This window comes from Mauremys mutica, chromosome 7 (genome assembly GCF_020497125.1).
Source record: "Mauremys mutica isolate MM-2020 ecotype Southern chromosome 7, ASM2049712v1, whole genome shotgun sequence".
Classification (NCBI taxonomy): domain Eukaryota; kingdom Metazoa; phylum Chordata; order Testudines; family Geoemydidae; genus Mauremys; species Mauremys mutica.
Genome location: NC_059078.1, coordinates 38,070,237 through 38,095,757, shown reverse-complemented (window position 1 = coordinate 38,095,757; position 25,521 = coordinate 38,070,237). Strand labels below are relative to the sequence as shown.

Here is a 25,521-nt window from a genome sequence, read left to right as displayed (position 1 = left end):
TCTCATTCATCATTATGTAGCAATTGCATTAATTAGCTAATATAAGGGTTTGAGTGGTGACTTGCAGTTACTGGAGGCTGGACTATTGTGGCTTGCAAAACTGACTCAGGAAAATACATGTATCTTCATACTGTCCCTTGTTTTCCTCCAGAAGGGAACCCTGCTATTCTTCTGTTTAATCATTACCTTAGTTTGGGTTTGTAATCAGGGCCAGTTGTCATGCTTTCTTGCTCTATAGGGGATGCTTTGTGATATGATAAGGTGCTATAGAAATGTATATTCTTGTTTTCATAATTTGGGGGTCCAATGTAATGTCCCTGTGTTAATAGGAAAACATTGCAGGGCTTTATTATTTATTCAGGTGTTGTTAGCAGTGTTGTTGTTGTAGTCATGTTGGTCCCAGCATATATGAGAGGTAAGGTAGGTGAGGTAATATCTTTTATTGGACCAACTTCTGTTGGTGAGAAAGACAAGTTTTGGGGAGCTTACGTAGCGCTCACCTGAAGAAGAGCTCTGTGTGAGCTTGAAAGCTTGTCTCTTTCATGAACAGAAGTTGGTCTGAAAAAAGATGTTACCTTACCTCCCTTCTCTCTCTCATTTATTCAGAATATTTTTAAATTTTCACTACTTCATTTATTGCTGTTGCCAAAGCTGCATAGCTAGCACTGAGTTCACATTCAGCTGCATCTCTGACAACTATATTGCACAGTTGTGTGATTTTAAAGATGTGAGATTTTACCCAGAATATGAAACGTGTAAATATTTTTGTTCATTTTCAGAAGATCCTGTATGTAAGTGCTGATGCTGACAACTTCAGTAGAGGACATAAATATTAATACCTGTCCATTTCCTGTACATTATGTTCTGGCAAGCAACTGTTTATACAGGGAATTTAATAGAGAAAGAAAAAAGTATCCATCATTCTTCTCCCCTACACACTAGCGCATTACACTATCAACACTGAGCTGCTATTTTTTACTTTCTTCTGTTGCAGTATGTTTTGTTAATCTGACAGCTAACAATACTCTTTAAAAAAATATCCTGTCTAGAAATCCTAGCCTTGGTCTCACCTTGCCTATCTTCCATGGAAATGTGTCAGTAGCTGTAATGGAGAGATTCACACTCATTGCGAAAAGTGATAAGACACTGTGGGAATTTCCAACTGTACTTAAGCGAAACTTTGTAAATAAACCACCACCACCATAGTATGAGCTAATTCTTTCCATTTCCTTTTTTTTACTACAAGAACATGAATTTAATAAATGACATGACTGCACATTTCTTATGTTAGCATGCTGGGAATAATTAAGGAAGGGTGGTAGTGCATTTTCTGAGAATTGAGGGGTACATTTAAATTTGAATTAGATCCTAGTGCACAGCCAATAAACACATTAAAAATTGCCCAGTGTTTAATCATCTGATACTAGGGAACCATGACCATAATGTATGTTTTATTGAAATTCAAAGCAGACTCTTTCAGTGTACAGTAAAATGTTGAGAGAGCGTATGTATGGCACGTTGCAGTTTTTAATGCTACTATGGAATTAAGTCACTTAAAGTATTTCCAGTTCCATCATGTTTAACATTTGTTGTCACACACCAGATGGCATCACTTAGCACTTACTATTACTGTTTATTTTCAAAGCTGAAGTCATTTGTTGAAATGTGAATCATGCCAGAGATCAGTTGTTTAATGATTGCCTCATCCAAAGGATGTTTAAAAAGAAAAGGTGAATCTAAGGGACAGTATTTAACCTAAATTGAGATGTAGTACATGTGCCAATATATAAAATAGATACCAGTCATCTTGAGAAAGAAATGACTCCTGCTGTTTCTTTCAAGGATGAACTTTAAAAAAAACAATTTTACAAACTTTTAGTTCCGTTTCCTCAGCCATGGAATTAATCAGTTCTTGGCATTTGTTAGAGAAAACAATGTGAGACTGGAGATGTCTTTAAATGGTCTTTTGAAACTTATTCAGAAAGCTGAATTGTGTCATAAACTTATTTTTCAGTATGCCAAAAGGCAGCCTTATTGTAACATTAATTTCTGGAACCAATGTAGTTCTATTTAAATTAAAATCATTTTGCACTGTATCACATATCATATTTACCTCATCCATTACTGTAGTGAAAATAAAACATAGAACCCCTTCCTGCTCCTAATGAAATCAACAGGAGTTTTGCAATTGGGGTCTGTGGAGCAGGAATATGCTGTTAGCATTTTGTAAAAGCTAAGTCCCTAATTTTCTAATGGGAACCTGTCTGGACAATTAAGTTACACACTGCTGTACACATAAGGCCTTTTACTGAGCAGCTGTGCACCTGTGGCTATACGCCGCATCTTTGAAAATCGGCATCTTTGTTCCAATATGAACCTGTTATAGTTTTTTTTCCAGTCCTTATGGGTTCCTTGGATTTGCTGTCATCTTCTGGATGATACAGTACATGAAGACAACCTGAGTTTGCTTTGCTACTGTATTAAACTGGTCTGAATTAGCTTTGGTGCATTGTCTTGGGAGGTTGTTAATTAACATTGCAAAAGACAATGAGGCATATACACACTTGGGATTCATGGACCCAGAATGCAACCAGGAGCACACAAGTAAATGTTTCACAACATCAAATCAATCATTTGGGTAAAAATGTTCAAACATGACATCCATGTCATAAATTGTCTTTGTTGTGCATCTTTGATCACCTTACCTGCTCTCTGATCACTATGGCCCCTATTCAGTTAGTTTTTAAGGATGTGCCTAACTTTAAGCATGTGAGTATTTCATTGAGTTCAGTGGGGCTACTCATGTTTAAAGTTAGGCACATCTGTATGTATCTTGATGAATCGGAGCCTGTAGTATCTCCATTGGCATTTACTGTATTCTAGCATTAAAAACCTCTAAGCGTCTTCAAGCAGCTGCCATTAATGAATATATTTTCCGTGTGTATATATAAAATAGTTTATCTTTTAAAGCTTGCTTATATATGCTATAAGCCCATTTGGGAATGCTGTATTCTGGCCCTTATTCTGATTGGCAAAGAGTTCCCACTTATAGACTACTTATATTAAAGTGAGACTGTCAAAACAAGTCACATTTTGGCCTGAATGTTTTGTAACTTCCATAGTTATAAGTATGTCTAACATTGCTATAAATGAAATAAGATAGCAAAAATATATCTTTCTATTTTTCAGAATTTTTACTTTGTGCATTTGACAGCATTTTGTGTGAACTCATCTTTACCATTTCCCCGATACAGTTGTTCAATCCATTTCTCTCTTGATGAGAAAACTTTTATAAAAGCCCATTATACAGTATTTTAAAGGAAAATTTAAAAAATAATTTTAGGATACACTGTTTAAAGAATGGTAGGTTGTGGAAACTGGATTATTTAAGTTATGGTAATTAAAAATAATTGAGTTGACAGCTCTCCTTTAATATGCAAAAAATGTAGTGATGTGTGCCCTGTATTTAGCCAATTCAAAGATCAATTATACAGTAACCATATGATATTTCAGAATGTAATTGTAAAGGAATACTTTTGGTTAATAGTAATTTTTTTAGTTAAAAAATTATGGTACTGTATATTTAATTTCTATGTAAATCACTAGCAAAAATGAACCACATAATACCATGTCTACTGAAGATGTACCTACTATAGGGAACGCAATGAAACTGAAACCTATTACAGCATCACCAATAGATTTCCGTTGCAAATCTGGTGTTCCTTGTTCTCTCCTCACCAGTTATACTTACTGCATGAATTGAAGCATATTTTTTTCTGCATGCCATAGCACAGTGAAAATTCACTTTGTCTGTTCCTTACTGTCTCAGCTATCATCTTTCACTGCTAAAAGATACTTGGGAAATATGTTAGCCAGAGACTATATTGTCAGTTAATTATTAGGGGCCTGATTTGGCTACCACTGAAGTCAGTGGTGAAATTTCAGTTACTTCAATGGGGGAATAATTGGGGCAAAGTTAATTAATAAGCTGCTTGCTATACAAAATCCGTGTCATAATTGTTTTTTCTCAGTAAGAAAGATTTTAGTGTAATAAGTATTGTTGTGGCAGGTGGCAGTTATACATTGTGTCCCAAGTTCTTTTTCATATTGTGATAGCAAGTTTTGTCTCTTAGGAAGACATTCTGTGGTGGTGTGGTGGATTATGTAGTGGTTTTGTGCAGGAATAGCTTGAGGACAGAGGGAACTGCTTGAGCAGCAGAAGAGTTTGATCTCTGTTTAGAGTCAATTCTTGAGGCAGAGTTGTTCCTTGAGAATCAGGGGATTGGTGTTGAACTGAGATGCCTATAAGAAGTCATTGCTATTTGACCATCTCATTTCAGGACTTGTATCTGTGTATAAATAAAGCAAATTACATTTGGAATATACCCAGACTCAGCCTTTCTGATTTCTCCTCCACTAGAAACTAACCTGCAAGGCCCTAGACAACTGCTTCCACTCAGCAGAGGGGCAACACTGGTGTCAAACAAGAGACTGATGTACAAAGAAGGAGGAACAGTATTATAGTGTTGGTATATGCCTCTGGTTTTCCTACTTTAAGAGCTATGAAATTCTACTTGGAATCCAAGGCTTAAAATTTTGGAAATAAAATTAATACTTCGTAATAGAATGACTGTTTAGCATGCCAATTGGAAGTAAAATCCTCCTCCAAAAATATCTGCTAAAAAAACCCAAAGCTAAGTAATACAACAAATACAGAGGAACACATTGTCAAAATGTGTTGGTCCTGTTTTGTCTCTAGTGGAATATAAATATATTTGAAGTAGGGTAGGTTGACGTGATAGTGTTGTAAATTGGTCACCCAGATATTCATTGAGTGCCACATCTAGGGTCATCACTGAAAGTTCATTTAAAAGGCAGGTGACAACTCTTTGACCTTTTGAGCAAGATTTTGCAGAGTTTGTCCTAGTAGAGGCTTCTGAGTAAACTGAGAATGTATAGATTGACATGATTCATTGTAGGGCCCTTGTTTGCATAAAAGTAAATGGGATTTTGCCATTGTTTTTAATGGAAGCAGGATCACATCTTGTCATAAGTAACCATTTTATTATTATAATATATATAGATTAAAGTGTGTTATAACAGCAACATTTGGGATACCTCTTGTGGTGGAAGCATACTGATTTTTCTGAGTACCATAATTGGAACGAAAGAGAAGAGATGGCTAGTGTGAGGATATGGGTATGTAAAATAGACCAATGTGTAATAATCAGTATGTATATATTTATAATATACAGAAAATCATATGAAAACTAAACCTGGCTACTGATTGTTACATGCCCTTTCTCAAGTACACTAATGTGCATTACTGTACATAACTTCGTGACATTTTTCCTTTTTCAGGGTCAAGTGCTTTCGTGGGAAAAAGGTCCATGGGGAATATGACATCAGAGTTGAACAGGTAACTAAACTATTTACTCTAGATGTTACAAATATTTATTTATCATTTTCTATATAGTCCCTTGAAAATTCAGAGAGTGTAAGTGGGCTAAATAGCATGTGAATTTGCTAGCTCTTCTTTTATGGAATTTCTTAAGCAATGCCAAAAGCTTCATGAAAATTTTGCTACTGTGAAATTTTGTTGTAAGTTATGAATGTGGCAAAATCAAACTTATTTAATTGGAGGGGTACTTTTGAGGAGGGATCTTAAGTGCCCACCCCCCATTAACTGTTTTTTCTAATGTCCTTGTGGTGGTGGCATGGCGCATTATAGTCCAGTGTCATGACTCTGGTCCTTTCACTGCTGTGCCTGATTATCCCAACCCTTGCTATGGCCCTGGGATACAGCCTCAGGAGACTGCAATATAAGTTTCAAGTATTCATTTTCATTTTAATGCAGCTCTTACTAGAGTATCCTCATAGCTATCCATAGTGGTAAAAATATGAAATGATCAGAAGGGTTAGCTACAGACAACTGATTTCTCAAAGGATGAGTAGGACTAAATTTTGGCTTTTTCTGGTTCACTCTATTGCCTTCTTAATTTTAAAATGTATATGTACCCCAGCTGCAGTTTTAGCACTTCTAAGACATGGGCTAAAGCCGTATATATCTGGAGCGCCTTAGAAGATTTATACAGATTTCACTTGAATTAGATTCTGAAAAGGGCAATAAACACGTTCTTTGGGTGCTTTCAGTGACTGGTTATAAAAGGGAACGTAGCCGTGAATATTTTCCATATTTTTTTTTCACTTAAAAGGGATTGTTTTGTCTCTGGAATCTTTGAATAAGGCCCTGAGAGAACAAAACAGCATGAGCCAAGTCCTCAGCTAATGTAAATCCAACATAGCTCTACTGAATTGAATGTAACCACATTGCTTTATGCCAGCTGAGAATCTGATCTACATTTTTAACTCAGAAGCATGGAAAGTCTTGTGGGGATCGGTAGGAGTGTTGTTGGGGTTAGGGAAAAGGGAGGCATATTATCTGGACCTAAAAATATAGTTCAGACATAGATCCAATCCTGTAGTTCATGTCACACAAGCAGTACCCATGTGGAGTAGGGTAGCCAACTTTCTGATTGCAGAAAACCGAACACCCTTGCTCCCCTCCACCCCCCACTCACTCCATTCTCCACTCCCTCCTTCACTTGCTCTCCCCCACGCTTGCTCACTTGCTCATTTTCACCGGACTGGGACAGAGGGTTGGGGTGTGGGAGAGGGTGAGGGCTCTGAATGGGGATGCGGGCTCTGGGGTGGGGCTGGGGATGAGGTTTTGGGATACATGGGGCTCCGGGCTTGGGGGGATCCAGGCTGGGGCAGAGGATTGAGGTTTGGGGGGTGTAGGCTCTGGGTGGGGGCAGGATGAGAGGTTTGGAGTGCAGGAGGGTTGGGGTGCGGGAGGTTGGCAGGTGGTTGGCGGTGCCCGGCCAGTGGGAGCTGCAGAGCCAGCACTCTGTGCGGAGCCCCCTGGCTGCCCCTGCTTGTAGGAGCCAGAGGGAGGACATGTCAGCGCTTCTGGGAGCCGCGTGGAGCCAGGGCAGGCAGGGAGCCTGTCTTAGCCCTGCTGCACTGTCAACCATACTTTTAGCGGCCCAGTCAGCAGTGCTGACGGGAACTGACAGGGTCCCTTTTTGACTGGCGTTCCTGTTGAAAACTGGATTCCTGGCAACCCTAGTGTGGAGACACATTGAAGTCATTTGGAGCACCACACAGGCTCAAGGATTCTCTTGGCACAGTCTGTTGCAGTGTCGGGATCTGCTTTTTATGGATGGGACAGTGAAAGTTTGAGCAATTTTTTTTATTTTTGTGGACCCTACTAATCCCATGGTAACAGAAGTTTCTGACTGTGCAATTAACTTGAGTCACTGACACTATTTTAATATTTTATAGTTCATAACTGCCAGCAGTACATTATCAGCATGTTGGACTTCCTGAACATCATAATTCAGGTAGAGGGTTCAGACACTGAGCAAACAGCATATTGCGGAAATGCAGGACTTGGAAAGTGCAAGAAAACTGCAAACTTCTCCCTACCTTGGCACACAAGTTCATGGAGGGCCCAGAGAAAATGTAGTCTAACAAAAAGGTAGATGGGGTACAGTCATCAGTCCCCATCCTCACTAAGTCCTGAGCAGGGGGAATTCTCAGTGTCACATTTGCCTTATTACTTGCTGCATTTGTTACACACAGTTATACCCAGAAATTGGAGGGCATGTTGCACCTTACGGACAAGCTCCCATGAGATGAGAATCCTGCTCACCGTTGCTCTGAATATCAGAGCACTTTCCTGTACTGTGAAATCTTTTTCCTTCTTTCCAACACAGATGTCAAGAATTTGACCCACTGTCCATTGGAGCACTTAGGCCCATTTATTATATACAAAAATAAACCTGCAGCCTTTCTAGCACTTGTCAAATTTTTAATTCAATGGCAAAACACATGATTAGAATACTGTGAGGAGGCAGGCCCCTGGAATTGGTCTTTTTACCCTGATTAATGAATGGGAAAGATTAGAAGCCAGTATCAAATTAAACATATTCTTAATTAATGTTGCTATAACAGCCTCAGTTCTTAGATGTATATTCATAACTTCTGACATTTCCATTGTACAGTGTGTATGTTATCAATTTCATTTAAAAACTATGTGCTGAGGGCTTCATCTAGCAAGGTCCAGAGCATTCTGGCCCCTCTCCATCAGAGCACTTAAGTGTGTGTTTAGATTCAGTGGGATAGTCACATGCTTAAAGTTAAGCACATGCTTAAGTGCTTTGCTGGATGGGGTCAGATTAGTCAGCACTTTGCATGGCGAAGCTCTGAGGCTCATACACAGGGTTTACTCAGGGTATGGCTACACTTACGGTTTGCAGCGCTGGTCATCCAGCTGTGCAGGGCCAGCGCTGGTGTGTGGTCACACTCACAGCTACCAGCGCTGGTGTGTGGCCACATTTGCAGCGCTGTTGGGAGTGATGCATTATGGGCAGCTATCCCAGCGTTCAAGTGGCCGCAACATGCTTTTCAAAAGAGGGGGGTGGAGTGGGGTCTAGTGTGACAGGGAGCGGGGGGAGAGAGAGAGGGGATTTTTGGAGCCAACACTGTGTGTTTAGCTTCCTGCCTTGAAAAATCAGAACATGTTTCCGACCCCTTAGTCTTAACTCTTAATTGCAAACAGCCTGCAGCCAACATGACTCCCCGCTGTTTCATTCGCTCCCTGCCTGCCTCTCATTTGATTGTTTACAGCCAGGTACAGATGATCACAGCAAACAGGAGCTCTGTTTGTTTTTTAGATAAGCAGCAGCGGCAACGGAGCTCCGCCCGGAGCTCGTTCATAACAAAACAAAGAGAGGCTGCATAACAAAACAAAGAGAGTAATTTATAAAAGCATTCTGGGATACATCCTTATACCCTGGAGGCCAACCACAGCGCTGGTGTGTGGTCACACTTGATGACCTGTGCTGCAGCACCAGCGCTGGAATCCTTATTCCCCATGCTGAGTGAGGTGTACGGCCAGCGCTGCAGCCAGGGAGTTGCAGCACTGGAAGTGCCCCCCAGGTGTGGCCACTTACTTCCACTGACTCCAGTTTTCAGTGAGCCTTCTGTGCTTTCTGTATTGGTATCTGGGACAGCAAAGATGCCTTCATTTATCCAACCAAAAGACTATAGCTGGGTGCATTTCAATTATTCTGCTGTGTGGTGTTATAGCAGGGGTCAGCAACCTTTCAAAAGTGGTGTGCCAATTCTTCATTAAGGTTTCGCATGCCGGTATTACATTTTAATGTTTTTCAGAAGGTCTCTCTCTACAAGTCTATATATTATATAACTAAACTAATGTTGTATTGTAAAATAAACAAGGTTTTCAAAATGTTTAAGACGCTTCATTTAAAATGAAATTAAAATGTTGATCTTACACCGCCAGCCCGCTCAGCCCGCTGCTGGTCTGGGGTTCTGTTCATCTAGGCCGGCAGTGGGCTGAGTGGGGCCTGCGGCCGGGACTCCAGCTGGGAAGGGTCTGGCAGCCAGAACCCCAGACCGGCAGCGGGCTGCGCGGGGATAGCAGTCGGGACCCCAGACCGGCAGCGGGCTGCGCGGGGATAGCAGTCGGGACCCCAGACCGGCAGCGGGCTGCGCGGGGATAGCAGTCGGGACCCCAGACCGGCAGCGGGCTGAGCGGCTCATCCCACTGCCGCTCAGGGGTTCCATCCGCCGGCTCCTGCCAGCCGGGATCCCAGCTGCCAGACCCGCTCAGCCCGCTGCCAGTCTGGGGTCCCGGCTCTGATCACATACAGTGGGTACATACCTTGTCCCTGGTTCTGGCCCTCTCTTCCTTTCTCTGCACTGAGGGTGGGAGTGGACTGAGCACAGGGCTGGGGGGGAAGGGTCTGGCCAGGAGCTAGAATGAGGGAGGGGGCTCAGGGTTGGGGCAGGAGGTTTGGGTGTGGGGGCACTTACCTGGGCAGCTCCCATTTGGTGTGAGGGGTGCAGGTGGGAATGTGAGTGGGGTGCAGGAGCTCCCGTTTGGTGCTCAGGGTGGGTATGGGGATGTGCGGGGTGCGTAGGATGTGGGGAGGGGCTGCGGATGTGGGGGGTGCAAGAGTCAGGGCAGAGTACTAGGCACATGTGACGGGGGTGCAGGTGTCAGGGTACGGGGGCTGGGTATGTGTGGGGATGCCAGAGTCAGGGCTGGGGTCATGCGGGGGGGTGAAGGAGTCAACAGAGGGCTGGCTGGTACAGGGCTCAGGGCAGAGGGCTGGGTGTGTGTGTGTGGAGGGGTCAGGGCTCAGGGCAGAGGGCTGGGTGACTGCCCCCCTCAGAATCCCCAACCCCCCCGCTCCTTGTCCTGACTACCCCCTCCTGGGACCTCACCCCCTATCTAAGCCTCCCTGCCCCTTGTCCCCTGACTGCCCCCTTAGAACCCTACCCCCTACCTGTCCCCTGACTGCCCCAACCCTTATCCACCCCCCGCACCCAGACAGACCTCCTGGACTCCCATGCCTATCTAACCGCTCCCCACCCCCGACAGGACCCCCAGAACTCTGGACCCATACAACGCCTCCCTGCTTGCCCAACCCCTCTCCACACCCCTACCTCCTGACAGCCCTCCCAAACTCCCAACCCCCCCAGCTCCTTGTCTCCTGACCATCCCCCCCCAGAGACCCCCCCACCCTAACTGCCTCCCCAGGACCCTCCTTGCTCCTTGTCCCCTGACTGCCCTGACCTCTATCCACCCCCCACTCCCTAACAGACCCCGGGACTCCCATGCCCCATCCAACCCCCCCTGCTCCCTGACTGCCCCCTCCAGAGACCCCCACCCCTAACCACCCCCCGGGATCCCACCCCCCCATCCAACCCACCCTGCTCTCTGTCCCCTGACTGCCCCCCACCCCTTATCCACCCCCCCCGGACCGGGACCCCTTACCATGAGGATCCCTGCTGATCTGGAGCCCTGCCACCGCGCGTGCAGCGCTCTGAGGGGCGGGGCGGGGCTCCAGATGAGCAGGCAGCATCTTTCTCTCCCCACGGAGCCAAACGCTGCCCCGCGAAAGTGCGCAGCCCCGGCCCCCAGAGCACCGCGCGTGCACGGCGGCGGCGGCATGGCTCATGGGGAAGGCAGGGGAGGGGCTGGTGGCTTGCTGCGCTCGGCCCAGCGCTCCAGTCCGAGAGCGCGGACCCTGCAGCTTGCCACGTCGGCAGGATTTTTAATGGCACACTGGGGTCCCGGCAGGCCCCAGCGTGCCATTAAAAATTGCGCGTGCCATAGGTTGCCGACCCCTGTGTTATAGTAAAGAGCTTTGGGAGTCTATGTAGATGAAAGACTATACATAAATGAAAAAATCCTGTCCTTTTATTTCAAATAACTCACGAACAGTATGGAATTGAATTATTGTCCTTGTAAATGTCACATTTCTAGTGTGAGAAAATATCTCTCTAACAGAAATGCTGCATTTGTGAATTTTGCCTGTATAGTGCTGTGTGTGGGATACTTGATGTGGAACCTCTTTAGAAGAAAAATAAATGCACATAATACAGAAAAAGTGTGCATATGTAAGGACATTGATACACATGCTGTAACCAGGCGCTCTGTTTACGTATGGTATTTGCCTCTAATTCACAGTTTGGTAATATGGTTTCTGGAAAACATAGGTTATAACTTTAAGTAGTCTCTATTAATTTTCCACTGAAATGCCACACAGAACAAAAATAAATATCAACCCTTTGATACAGAGATGAAGAAGGAAATATGCTCATCCTGTGTATGAGCCCCAAATAGGCCCTTACTATGGATATATTCATGCTTTAGCCCATTTTTTCTTTTAATATATTAGAATTGTGGCAAACTTGTGGTGATGTGTATGTGCCAGACATTTTTAGGTGAAAAGTATTTGTTTTTAATACTAGTTATGTTTCGGGCACAACATTGTTAATTAAACGCTAATGTTTAAAATAAAGAGAAGGAAGTTAGTTAAAATGTGGGTAAAATAAAAGCAGGCTGACTTATCTGAGTCTTTTTTCATAGGCACAATTTTCAGAGATCAACTTGATAGCCCATGCTGATGGCAGTTACGCCATTGACATCCAAGCATTCCGTAATGGCACCAAAGTTGTCAGGTAAGTTTAAAAAAATAAAACAAAGAAAAGAACACCTGAATAAAGCATAAGAAGGTGTAATCCTTGAAGGACAGAATTAACTGTAATTCCTTAGTAAAATGCTTGAGTAAGAAGAGAGACCTTTCTCTGTAGCTTTACTTGCCCACACGTGGTACCCCTGCTACAAGGAATCCTGATTCATGAGAAATGCCTCAAATTCACTGGGGAAACATCAAGAAAGAAAGCAACCTGGCAGTGTGACAAAATCTGGTTGTGACACTTGTGTGTGAGCAAGTATAACAGTGAGCTGACAAAGGATCTCTTCAGTAAATTATTACCATTTTTATGGGTGTGGCAACCTAATGGAATTGCCAGGATAGTGTAGAAATAGAACTACATAGCATTGAAAGCTTTAAACATTCCTTCTGGTCCCCACAGATCAATTATTAGATTTGTTGACACAATATTGCAGTGAATTCCACATGGGGCCCAGTGTAGGATCAGGACCTAAATGAAAACAGATAATCTATTGTAATATGTGCATGCCAATGTACCTGTATAAATATTTTCTTTCTGTTTTGAAGATGATTGAAACATCACTGATCAGTCGCAAGTACATTATACACAAGTATATTATTGTGAATTTTTCCCTGTGGAGTTTAAACAGTGTCATAAAGGAAAAAAGGTTTTCCATACTGAAATCTAGTATAAACTCCCCACTTATCCCTGGAGCAAGATTTTTCAATTGGAAGCCTTTTGGGGCTCGGGCTGTGTCATCTTATGTGTCTGAAAAGCTCTTATCCTGCCGCAGGAACTACTGCATTGAAAATAATGATGATTGTTTATTCTTTTTAATTTTATTAAAACATAACTATGTTTCTACATACATCCTTTGTCATAAATAAGTGAAAAATCATGCAACTCCTGTGGCAGTCTTTTGGTTAACTATATCTCACCCTTTTTTGAAACTCCACTGTCTGAAGCCTATTAAATATTTGGACCGGTGTAGATCATTTAGAATCATAGGATTAGAAGGGCCAGGGCCATCTAATCTAACCCTCCGCCAAAATGCAGGATTTATTGTGTTTAAATCATCCAAAACAGATGGCTATCCTGCCTCTTTTTGAACACCTCCAGTGAAGGAGCTTCCATGACTTCCCTAGGCCATCTGTTCCATTGTCCTACTGTGCTTACAGTTAGGAAGTTTTTTCTGAGATTGAATCTAAAGCTGCTATCCTGTAGTTTGAACCCACTGCTTCTTCTCCTGTCCTCTGTGTGTGGCAAGAAAGAACAATTTTTCTCCATCTTTTTTATAGCAGCCTATAGGAATACAGAGGTACACTGAAGAGTGTTCTTTAAATGTTCAGCTGACAAGAAACCCCATTTAAGCCACTTTTTAGTGCATGGGTCAGATAACAGGATGTGCACCATGTACTTTTTTTCCCCAAAGTCAACCTCTTAGAAGATAGACACAGGAAGAGCTCCACTTTCAGGGTGAAACATTGACTTCAGTGGGGCGAGGACTTCACTTGTAATATATACAATGAGATTTAATAGCAGTTTTTGATTTCTGAATATTCAGATGAGAAAACGTACGTTTCGGTAGTACTTACTAATGTGATTCAAAGGGAACTTTTAGCACAGCTTTGCAGAGCAAAATGTCACTTTCTGGACAAAATCATACATTTTTATGTATTTTCCCAAGAGAGAAACTTTCCATTTTATAGGGTTTACCAGGAAGATTTTTTTAAACATGCAAAAGCTGCCTTTCGTTTTCACAAAAAAGGGGGGGAAATTCTGGAAAAGATGGAAAAACATTTGTCACAAAACGTTGAGATTTTGGGGTTTGGGGGGGTTGTGCCAGTGGTGAGCATTGTGCACACATCTCTATGTGTCTATGTGTTTACAGTATGTATATACAGTCGTGTAGACTTTCTGTCCAGTGTCAGTTACAGAACTGTAACTCACTCTCTTTATTCTTATCAGAATGTACAAACATCTTGCATTCCTTCCTCTAAATCTCATGCGCCAAAGTCTTCAACTGAGAGGATGTGAGGTAAAAGGGAGACTTAGGTCAGTTCCATCTTGGATCAATTCAGAGAGCTTACATTTTAAAGGGGCACTTCCTATTCTTTTCCTTTATCTAAGTGCACAGTGCACTCTGAGATGATGTGTAATCCCGCAATGATTTTCCCCTTTTTGTAAGATAAAGGTGCAGTCTCTCCCTTGCCCTGGCTGCTCCGCAAAAATAAAAGAGGAGGATCATTAATCCTTCAAGTGTTTTTACCCATACTGTGCCAGTAAATTGAATTTTCTTACATGACACACACTTCAGTGCACTTGACATTCCCCACTGAAACCTAGATCACACGTTTTCAGAACTACCCTGTAAATACCCTAAGGATAACTTGATAAAAAACAAGCATTAATTTACCAGTTTGTAGTCCAGTCTACAATGCCATTTCATCTAACTACTAATCTTTGTAATGTTGCTCCAGACAAATTATGCCGTATTCTTGGAAAACAGTACAAATGTCCAGCTGCATTCAGGCTGGGAATATCGAATCTTCTTAAGAGATTTGAATGTGCAGTTGCCATTGATTTTTAGCAGGAATCAGGGGTCCAAATCCTTTAAATAGTTTTGAAAAATGAAGCCCTAGGATATTGCCTGCATTTATTTCGGGCATGCATTTGTAGCATAAAAAGATGTAATTATAGTTGAGTACTTGATTTACTGTCAGCTTCATGTAACTTTTTTTCCTTTTTCTGATTGTAAAGCTAATGAACACCATCCAATTCACAATATACTTTGATGCCCCACAACTCTCGGCACCCTGTTCGTTGGTATTATTATATTGCTCACCATAGATTAATTGCTTCAAGCTAGTCACTGATTTTTCTAGACCTGAAATTTAGTGTGGTTGGGAATCTGTCGCTAGCCTGTCACAGGAACTTATTCTAAACTGAATATTATGATTCTAAACTGAATATTATGATTCTAAGTCTTCTGCTTGCCTTCACCTCCAGCATTGCCAGTACCTACATTTCAAGGTTTCAGTTGCTTAATTTAGTAAAGCATAGTGATGAGTGGAAGATTATGGTGGGTTTAGTTTTGGATAAACATCCAGAAACTCAGATGCTTACCTGAACCATCAGAACTAGGAGCAAACTAGGGATGTAAATATCGTTTAAAAAGTTAACTGCTTAAACAATTTTAAAATATTTCATTTAAATGGTTAACCAGTTAAAAGGCTGGCTGGCGTGGCTGGGGCTGATCCAGCAGGGGCCAGCGCAGCTGGGGCTGGGGCCGACGCGGCTGGGGTCACTGGGGTCGGCAGGCTGACTGGTGGTTAACTGGTAAGAGTAATGCTTATTGGTTAACATTTTACATCCCTAGAGCAGACCCAAACCAAAGCCAATGGACCTGAATACTTTGGGGTGTTTGAAATCAGAACCCCCATCAATAACTGAATTATACTAATAGCCCTTATGTTGATAATGGACCAGGCCAAAACCCAGATTGAGATATCACCAATCCAGGGCCGGCCCACAACATTTTGGCACCTGAGGCTGGGAGCTCAAATGATGCCCCCATGCCCCCTCGCTTGGGCCAAAACTTTGAAAGGTCTCAATTCTGCCTTCTTCCTGTTCTACTCCTCTCATGGTACTGCTCTGCTACCTACCCCAATAAAGGAGAACTAACAACTTAAAATGCCTTGTTCAAAAATTTTAAGTAACACATTTGCTGTTCAGGCGTTTGAAAGTTAACTTTTCTTGTCTGCATAGTAAACACTAGCCTTTTTATCTGTTTGAATAATCAAAGTGGTGCCTTCTTGGTTGCAAAGATTTGAACTGCTTCCTGCTGAAGGTCCATAGTCTGGGCCAGCTCATGCAGTAACCCCTCAGTCTTAGGGTCTCCCCTCCCCAGGGAACCCCCACCCACTATCCCCACCTCGCCTCAGTATATGGCTATTGCCAATCATTGTCTAGCCCCCGTGCCCTGGGGCAGACTGCAGTATCAGCCTATTCATCACTGGCAAGGTTGGGTTTGGACCTGCTGCCTTTGCCTACCCCTGGGCTGCCCTCTGCAACCCCCAGTACCTGTTAGCCCAATGTTAGGCCGCAGCCTGGGGTTTTCCAGGCTGGAGCTCCCCAGCTCCTCTGCCTTTCCCCAGCCCTACTTCACTCAGATACCCTGTCTCTAGCCCCCTGCAGGCAGACCCATCTCCTTCTACAAACAGAGAGAGACTGTCTGGGCCTCTGGCTCACAGCCTTTTATAGGGGCCAGCTGGGCCTGATTGGGGCATGGCCCCAGCTGAGCCTACTTTCCCCCAATCAGCCCAGGCTTCTTTCCCCAGCCACAGCCCTCTCCTGGGCTGTTTTAAGCCCCGAAGGACAGGAGTGGGGTAAGCACCCCGCTACAGTGTTTGATAGGCTTTATCGTCTCCACTCGACTTTCCCATCGTGTGGCACTCAAGGGGAATGGAGAGAAGATCTTTCAGCACTCCACTGAAGCCCTTCCCAGAGGGACAGAACCAACTCTGATCTCATTTACACTGCTTAGTGTTGAAGTCAGTGGAGTTACTTTGGGGTTACATCTGTCTAAATGAGATCAGAATCTGACCCACTGTATTTAATCTGCCATGGAATTTGATGACTCTTTCTCAGCCTAAAGGATGCAGGGGTAAGAAAGAAACCTTTAGTTATGATAAAATTAAGTTTGTGTGGTCAGACTTGTTTTCCAAATTTTAAAAATATTTTCTGGCATCATTTACCAGTTTGTCTTGGTGTTAAGTTCTTCCTGTTAGGATATTTGACAAACATTAGTTGTTTTATTTAAAGCTATTTCAATATTTGCACAGGATTACATTTAATGTTGCCCAAACTTCCTGCTTTTTGAAGACAGCTGATTCATGATAAATTAGGCCCCCATTGTATTAAAATGGACTTATCATTAGCAATTAAGTTCAGTTAAAAGGAATAAAGCAAACACATTAAAGTATCTAATTCTGCTTGACTGAAGTGGCAGTGATTTATATAAAATACACATTGAAATTATTTAGCAATACTGCCCACATGTTTTTAAAGTTAAACATTAGGACATTGGTTAGGAATTTTATGAGAGGAAAAAAGCTGTGAAGTACTTTAAAAGTTAAAGTTTTTATAAAACAATGCATCTCTGAGATACAAAGGATAAAAAACTGAAGCTAGAATACTGCAAATACAACATGTGTATATATAATGCACGTGGTATATAGTATATCAGAGTGAAGTGTTGATGTACTGCTGTGCAACTGAAGGGAGTATCTAGCATAAGTTTTTGAATCTGTAAGAATGCCAGCTGGACTCCTCTCTGAGGCTGTCTACGCTAAGAGTTAGGGCTGTGATTCCTCTGCTCACGTATACACACTTTTGCCTGCTCTCATCAGTCTGGCATGAGTATAAATAGCAGTGTGGCTATAGTAGCACAGGTCGTAGCAGTGGAGGCATGGCTTAAGTGTGCTAAGTATCAGGGGCGCCTCTAGCAATTTCGCCGCCCCAAGCATGGCGGCACGCCGCGGGGGGCGCTCTGCCGGTCGCCGGTCCCGCAGCTCCGTTGGACCTGCTGCAGACGTGCCTGCAGAGAGTCCGCTGGTCCCATGGCTCCGGTGGTCCACTGGTCCACCAGAGCCACGGGACCAGCAGACCCTCCGCAGGCACGCTTGCGGGAGGTCCACTGGAGCCGCCTGCCGCCCTCCCGGCGACTGGCAGAGCGCCCCCCGCGGCATGCCGCCCCAAGCACGCGCTTGGCGTGCTGGGGCCTGGAGCCGCCCCTGCTAAGTATATACCCACCGGTGTCAGGTGGGTTTGTGCTCAGCACAGCTAAACTATGCCTCTGCTGCTGCTGCCCATGCTACCATGCCTATACTACTGTTTATGTGGGTGCTAGCATGATGAGAGCTAGTAGAAGTGTATAGACATGACCAAGGGAATCACACCCTAGCTCGTGGTGTAGATGTAGCCTGAAATTCTCTATAGCTCTTATTCTTCATACAAGTATATGATACCATTGGTAGTCATGACTTCTCTAATAGCAAGAAACTGAACAGAGGTGCAACAAAGCTGTAGCTCAAAAATCTCAATGCTCACCTGGTTTTGTACTTCAGCCAATAACAATCTTTTTTTTTTCTGGCCTTCAATTCATTTCCTCTCTTGTAAAAGCTATTTTAATTAATCAACTACTCTCCAGCAGCTCCTACAACTTTCCCTTTTAAGATTCTCTTTTATCAGAGAAAGTACTTTGATCATTGCCTAATAGTTATATATCCTTTTCTCTTTAGGTCATTCAGACCTGATTTTGTTCTTGTTCGACAACATTCGTTCAGTATGGCTGAGAACGAAGACTTCCGTAACTTAATCATTGGAATGCATTATGCTGGTATTCCCAGTGTCAACTCCCTAGAGTCAATCTATAATTTTTGCGACAAACCTTGGGCGGTAAGTGATACGTTCATTATAAAGCTTTGAATGTAGATTCCTGGTGCAAAAAATTAAGTGGTTATTTTCTTTTGAGTTCCTATATGTAGTAATTTAAATTCCAAGCCATCAAGTCACTCCTCAGAGTGGCTGACCTGTAGTGAAAAGGGTAGAAAGCAAACCAGCTGCATTTCTATATGTCACGTTATGAATGAGCCAGTATAGGATGAGTAAAGACTGAGAACATATTCAAAATAATGAAATAAAGGTGAGGAAACTGGCTGAAAGCCCACATGCTGCTAACATCCTCCCTCAATTGAGGAGGATGTGTTTATTCACAGCTTCTGGGAAAAGTGAGTTAAGAATTTTTTTTCAGACTTGTGGCTTTTAACATAATCTAAGCTAACTTCTTAACCATTGTTTTCTTTCTACTTGTGAATGATTTTTAGGCAGTACTCTAGCAAGGAGATATGAAGCTATTAGCTTCCTTGTTTTGAAAACTCTTTTCATAATCTTGTAAGTACGAACGAGGACTCAGATTTTGCCCTCGGTTACACCCATCCGCTCCTCAGTTCCTTCTTTCCGCCCGTGACGGCCGTTAGAACAGTGGAGCGCAGCTTAGCTGACCTCCACCTCCCTAGCTACTCGTAGTTTCTCTTGTTTAGTGTATAGTTTATAGTTGTAGTTGACTTTATTTGTTTGTAGTATAGGATTTATTTTCAGGGGTTCGGGGTTTATCCCCTTCCCCTCACCCGGTGCCGGGTCCGATGCCCGGTCCACAGGGTTTTACAATGCTCGGCCGGCCACAAGCCATTGCCGACAAGAGATCCTCTCCTAAGTGCCTCGAGGATTCTCAACTGACAGATAAGTGCCGCATTCGCGGGGCCTTTGATCCTAGAACAAAGGGGAGCGGGACTTTCGTCTCAAACAGCTCCTGAGGGAGGCAGCTCTTGCTCCTCCGCTCTCGGCGCCGAGCGCTGGTTAGTCTTCAAGGAGCGCTCCCTCGGCACCGGTTCCCTGGTGCCGCCAAGGCCTCCCGGCACTGGCCCTCGCTGACTCCGACGTCCACTCGGCATGGTTCCCTCTCCTGGAGGATGAAGAGGCACAATATACTTGCTGCGTCCGAGCCGCCTGCTCCACAGCCAAGCGCTATGCTCAGTCGGATCGCCCGACACCGATGTCTGCCACGGCACCGACATTATCCGCACCATTAACTCCGGCCAGGCAAGAGCCGTCGAGTCCAGTGCCGGAAAGCTCCCCGGTACGGACCGTGGTCGAGCTCGCTATGACGCTGCGTCTGAGCCGTCTGCTCCGCAGCCGAGCGCTATGCCCAGTCGGATCGCCCGGCACCGAGGTCGGCTGCGGCACCGACAATATCCGCGCCATTAACTCCGGCCAGGCAAGAGCCGTCGAGTCCGGTGCTGGAAAGCTCCCCGGTACGGACCGTGGTCGAGCTCGCTCTGAAGCTGCGTCCGAGCCGCCTGCTCCGCAGCCGAGCGCTACGCTCAGTCGGTTCGCTGGCACCGATGTCTGCCGCGGCACCAACAATATCCGCACCTTTCACTCCGGCCAGGCAAGAGCCGTCGAGTCCGGTGCTGGAAAGCTCCCCGGTACGGACCGTGGTCGAGCTCGTTATGAAGCTGCGTCCGAGCCGCCTGCTCCGCAGCCGAGCACTATGCTCAGTCGGATCGCCCGGCACCGATGTCTGCCGCGGCACCGACAGTATCCACACCGTTAACTCCGGCCAGGCAAGAGCTGTTGAGTCCGGTGCTGGAAAGCTCCCCGGTACGAACCGTGGTCGAGCTCGCTTTTCAGCGGCGTCTGAGCGGCCCGCTCCGCAGCCCGAGCGTTCTACTACGTCGGGCTGCCCGGCACCGGTGACTGCTTCGGCACTGACAGTATCAGCACCGTGGACTACGGCCTCGCAAGAGCCGTCGAGTCCAACACCTGAATGCTCCCCGGCGCGAGCTGTGGTCGAGCTCACTATTCCCTCCACGCTGGGAACATTTCCACAGCGAGGGAGTTGATGGCAAGGGCAGAGCCTGCGCTGCTTAACCCCCGACATCGCCGGTGCGGGTTTTATGGTCTTTTGGCGAGCCTGTCTTGCTCACGCCACCCTGCGTCGGCACCGCAGAGCGGCACTGTCCCCGATCGCGGTCCCGCAGACGTTCTCGGTCCCGTCACCGATCGAGGTCCCGACGCCGCTCGTGGTCTCGGCACCGTTCTCCATTGCGGTACCTTTAGTACTCGCGGCACCGGCCAGCGTCACGTTCGCTGGCCCGGTACATTCGGCACCGATCCCGCCCCCGGCACCGCCCCAGGCACCGAGACTCCCGTACCCACTCCTGAACGTCGAGCCTCGCGCTCTCGCTCTACCGCCCAGCACAGCTCCGGTGGCAGGTCTCGTTCTCGGTACCGGTATGTCTCCCGGTACCGATCCCCGGTGCCGAGTCGAGCGACGTCAGTTAGAGAAGGAGACTCTACCAAAGGCTCTTCAGCTCCTTCAGGGCCACCCAGTCACGCATCAGTGTTGCCACGTGCGGACACTTCATATGCGCAGTACTCTCTTTTCCGATGTGCCCTCCAGAGTCTTCCAGGAGACCTATCAGAGGTCCTTCTAGTCACCATGGGCGTACTGCCACGCCAGAGGCATACCGGTGCTCCCATCTCGCTCCGTTCCGTCGGAGCTCTGGGTGCCAGAGGCGACAATTAGCCATCCCCCTGCGACCAGTACGGAGCAAGCCCCGGTTCAGCCACCGGGCTCCCAGATCCCACCGGATCAGGAGGTCGTCCAGGAGTGCGAGCCCACACAGGACCCGCTTGTCCCTGGCCTTTCTTCTTCCTCCTCCCCAGCTGAGGCGGGGGCAGGAACATACTCCTCGGGCCCTCCTCTGATCGGAATGCAAGTGCATAGCATCATCCAGGGGGTACGAGTACCTGGGTACATCTAACCCCCCCCCACTCCCTTGTCTCCCTTGTCGTCCAGTCCCTCAATGGGATGGAACGCCATGGCCAGCAGGCACCAGCTCCTAAATCCTAGCGGGCTAGGCGACTGGTCTTACGGGGCCGTACGATGTACTCGGCGGGGGCCCTGCCATTTTGTGTAGCAAACTAGCAAGCCCTGCTTAGCCGCTACTACGGGTGGCGGTGGGCAACTTTACAGAGTCGGTTCTTCAGAACTCACGTCAAGAGTTCGATGCCCTCCTGGATCGAGGGAAGAAGCTGGATAGAGCTTCCCTCCAGGCCTCGTTGGATGCAGCTGACTTCGCTGCCACGAACCTGGCCTCGGGTGTGGCCATGAGGCGCATTTCCTGTCTCCGGTTATCGAGCCTTCCCTCGCAGCTGCTGTCCACTATACAGGACTTGCCCTGCTCTGGCAAAGGCCTGTTCTCTGAGAAACCTGGCCCTAGGCTGCAAAGCCGGAAGGGCAGCAGGGTCACTTTCCGCTCTCTATTAGCATGCACACTCCGGTGCTTAGCGCCGACCTTTCCGTCCCCAGCCTCACCGCTCTTACCCTGCGCCTAGACAAAGACAAGACTTTGCCAGCAGGCGTCACTTATGCGGTCGTGGGCGTCAATCAGGCCCTCAAGGTTAAGGTCCTTCTAACCATCCTCGTCCCTCTTAGGGACCCCTCTCATGAGCGATTCCTCTTGCAACAGGTGCGGACGCTCCTCTTCATCGGAGCTATACAGGAGGTGCCTAGGGACGAAACCTAATCCCCTAGGCGAAGGGAGGTCTCAGACATATCCTAGACCTGCGGGTCCTCAACAAGTTCACGCTGCGGATAGGTTCCGCATGGTTCCCAGGGGGACCGTCATCCCACCCTTGGATCCCGGAGACTGTATGCCGCCCTCGATATGACGGGCGCGTATTTTCATGTCCCCATTTCTCTTCCACATTGGCTCGTTCGAGGGACCTCCCAGCCCAAGTACCAGTCCTGTGGGCATCGACACGGACCTATTCCGGTGTCTAGGCCTGATCATCAATGGTAAAATCCACTCTGGTTCCCACACAGGGAATAGAATTCATTGGAGCCACCCTGGACTCCAATCTCACCAGAGCCTGCTTACCTCAGCCTTGGTTTCATGCGGTGGTAACAATTGTACAAGGTCTACGGACCTTCCCGGCAACTTTGGCTCGCCCAGGCCTAGGTTTCCTGAGTCACATGGCTGTCTGCGCGTTTGTTTCCAAACATACCAGGCTTCGCCTCTGTCCACTCCAATCGTGGCTCACCTGGGTGTGCCACCCGGGCAGAGATACCACCCTGGTCGTCTCGTTCCCCCTGAGCATCCTAGGCTCCCTCGACCGAGAGTCAGTGCCCTCCCTGGTGTATCCAGGGATGTTGTTCCATTCACCCCTCGGGGTCCCTCATGACGGACACCCCATCTCTCGGCTGCATGCTCACCTGGGTCAGCTTCGCACTCACGGCCTTTGGTCGGCCCAAGAGCTGGCCTTACGCATCAATGTCCGAGAGCTGGGAGCAGTCTGCCTTGTATGCCAGGCTTTTCAGCTGGCGGATCGCCTCAGCAGATCCTTCCGGTCTCACAAGTGGTCGTTCCCTCCGGACGGTATCCATTCCATTTTTTGGAAGTGGGTCTTTCCCCGCATAGCCCTCTTCGCTCCCGCGAGAGCGAAAACAGAGAGAAGTCCTCCTCATTCCAAGACCTCTCTCCGGGCTCAGTCTTGGAGAGGTTTCTGATGCCATGGATGAGCCATCGGCTGTCCAATTTCCACCGTTCCCGCTGGCTTGCAGGGCCCTGCTAAAGCTCCGCAGGGGCAGAGCGCACCTGATCATGATCGCTCCAGCGTATCCCAGGCAGCACTGGTACACCAGGTCGCTACCCCTGTCGGTAGCCAACCCTATTTCCCTGCCTCTTGGCCCAGACCCCATTTCGCGGGATCGCAGCAAGCTTCACCACCCAGACTGGTAATCCCTGCACCTCACAGCAGGGCTGCTGTGTGGCTAAACCGATCCGAATTACATTGTTCTGCCTCGGCTCTACAGGATTCTCCTGGGTGATAGGAGATCCTCCACTCGGTTAACGTATCTGGCAGAGTGGAAGCGTTTCTCCTGCTGCTACGAAACGCACAATGTTTCTCCCGCCGAGGTCCCGATCCTGTCCGTCTTGGACTACCTCTGGTCTCAAACAGCAGCACATGGCGCGGCCCTCATTAAGGGCACTCTTGGCAGCCATCTCTCCCTTCCACCCAGCGGGGAGTGGCCGCTCCGTATTCTTACGCCTTGTGGTTTCTAGATTCCTCAAGGACTTGGAGCGTTATACCCCCCCGGTTGGTCCCCGCCACAACCTGGGTCTTCAACCTGGTTCTCGCCAGTTTTATGATTGCCCATTCGGGACACTGACGACATGCTCGCTGGCATACCTGTCCTGGAAGGCAGTCTTCTTTGTAGCCTTTCCAGACGAGTCTCCGAGCTTCAGGCACTCGCGATGGACCCACGGTATACTGTGTCTCTCAAGGACAAGTGCAGTTGTGACCATGTCCGGCCTTCCTCCCTAAAGGTGGTGTCAGCCTCTCATATCATCCAGGATAACTTCCTTCCGGTCTTCTTTCCGAAGCCACACTCATCGCAAGGAGAGCAACAATTGCCCTCCCTAGACGTCCGTAGGGCGTCCGCAATCTATATCGAGCGGACAAAGCCCTTGCGTAACGCCCCCGAATCTTCATCGTACTGGCATACCGGACGAGGGGCATACCTGTCTCCTCCTAGAGGATTTCATCTTCGATGACTGGTGCATCTGCGCCTCCTGTGTTTAGCCCATGTTCCATGGAGCCACCTTACTGTACATTCCACCAGGGCTCAGGCTTCCCTGCTGCCTTCTTGGCCCACATACCCTTTCAGGGGATGTGTCGTGCAGCTAGTACACACCTTTGCCTCATTGGCCCAAGTGTCCAGAGATGATGCAGCCTTTGGCACAGAAGTTTGCATTCTGCAGCATCTAACTCCGACCCCACCGCCTACATAAGGCTTGGGAATCACCTAACTGGAATGCATAGGAGCAATCACTTGAAGAAGAAAAGACGGTTACTCACCGTAGTAACTGTTGTTCTTCGAGATGTGTTGCTCCTATCCATTCCAGACCCGCCCTCCTTCCCCACTGTCGGAGTAGCCGGCAAGAAGGAACTGAGGAGCGGATGGGTCGGCAGGGGTATATATCCTGCGCTATAGCGGCGCCACTCCAGGGGGCGCCCAGCCGACCCACCGAGTGTTGCTAGGGTAAAAGTCTTCCGAAGAGCCGTGCACGCACGGCGCGCACACCTAACTGGAATGGATAGGAGCAACACATCTCGAAGAACAACAGTTACTACGGTGAGTAACCGTCTTTTTAAGTTTGCTTTATAAACACAGAGGGGATAAAACAGAACATGGTTCTCTTTTTGGTGCAGCAGAGTCAGAGCAGAGCAGGCAGTAATATTGACTTAAAATATATTGTTGTAAAAGGCTCATTTGAGATTGAAGCATAAGAAGATTATGGATGGTGCAATTACTTTCCTTTTCATAGTAGAGTCAATGGCCCAAAAGCTAATAAAACTTTCAAGCCTACTGTGGGTTATAAGTGATTCACAGGTTTTTCCTCTGAAAAATGAGGAGGAAACATACACCTGACAACATATTTTTTCCATTGAGGGAAAGTTTTACTCTAGTCCTCTTAACTGCCCTCAATATTTTTATTTTTAACATTTTCTAAGAAAGGCCTCCAAAGAAAAACGACTGCCATTACTGTACACAGCACACAGCTAATTTTATAACCTTTTATGTTGTGATAAACTAAAGCAGATGCCCTGTAATTGAGAGGTTATTTACATTGCTGCACATGTTATTTTAATGCATCTGTTGTTTTCTGCTCTATGTGGCATTTCTTAATGCTTTGATTCATCTTATGCAATAAAGCTGGGCAATGAGGCAAAATCAGTGGCATTTATATGCAATAATCGTGTAATAAAATGTTAATGAATACAAGCTCATTGTAATCTCCCCCTAGTGCTGTTAGAGCTATGAGTGGTTTG

General features: G+C 46.4%; 1 protein-coding gene across 2 annotated transcripts in view; it reads left to right on the top strand.

Moving 5' to 3' along the window:
- Positions 1 to 25,521, top strand: part of SYN2 (synapsin II) — a 440,231-nt gene that overhangs the window by 223,043 nt on the left and 191,667 nt on the right. For both annotated transcript variants that reach the window (XM_045023283.1, XM_045023284.1), the window contains exons 2-4: positions 5,362 to 5,419; positions 11,969 to 12,060; positions 18,360 to 18,516. In XM_045023283.1, the coding sequence (XP_044879218.1) occupies positions 5,362 to 5,419; positions 11,969 to 12,060; positions 18,360 to 18,516 (307 nt within the window). The remainder of the gene's footprint in view (positions 1 to 5,361; positions 5,420 to 11,968; positions 12,061 to 18,359; positions 18,517 to 25,521) is intronic.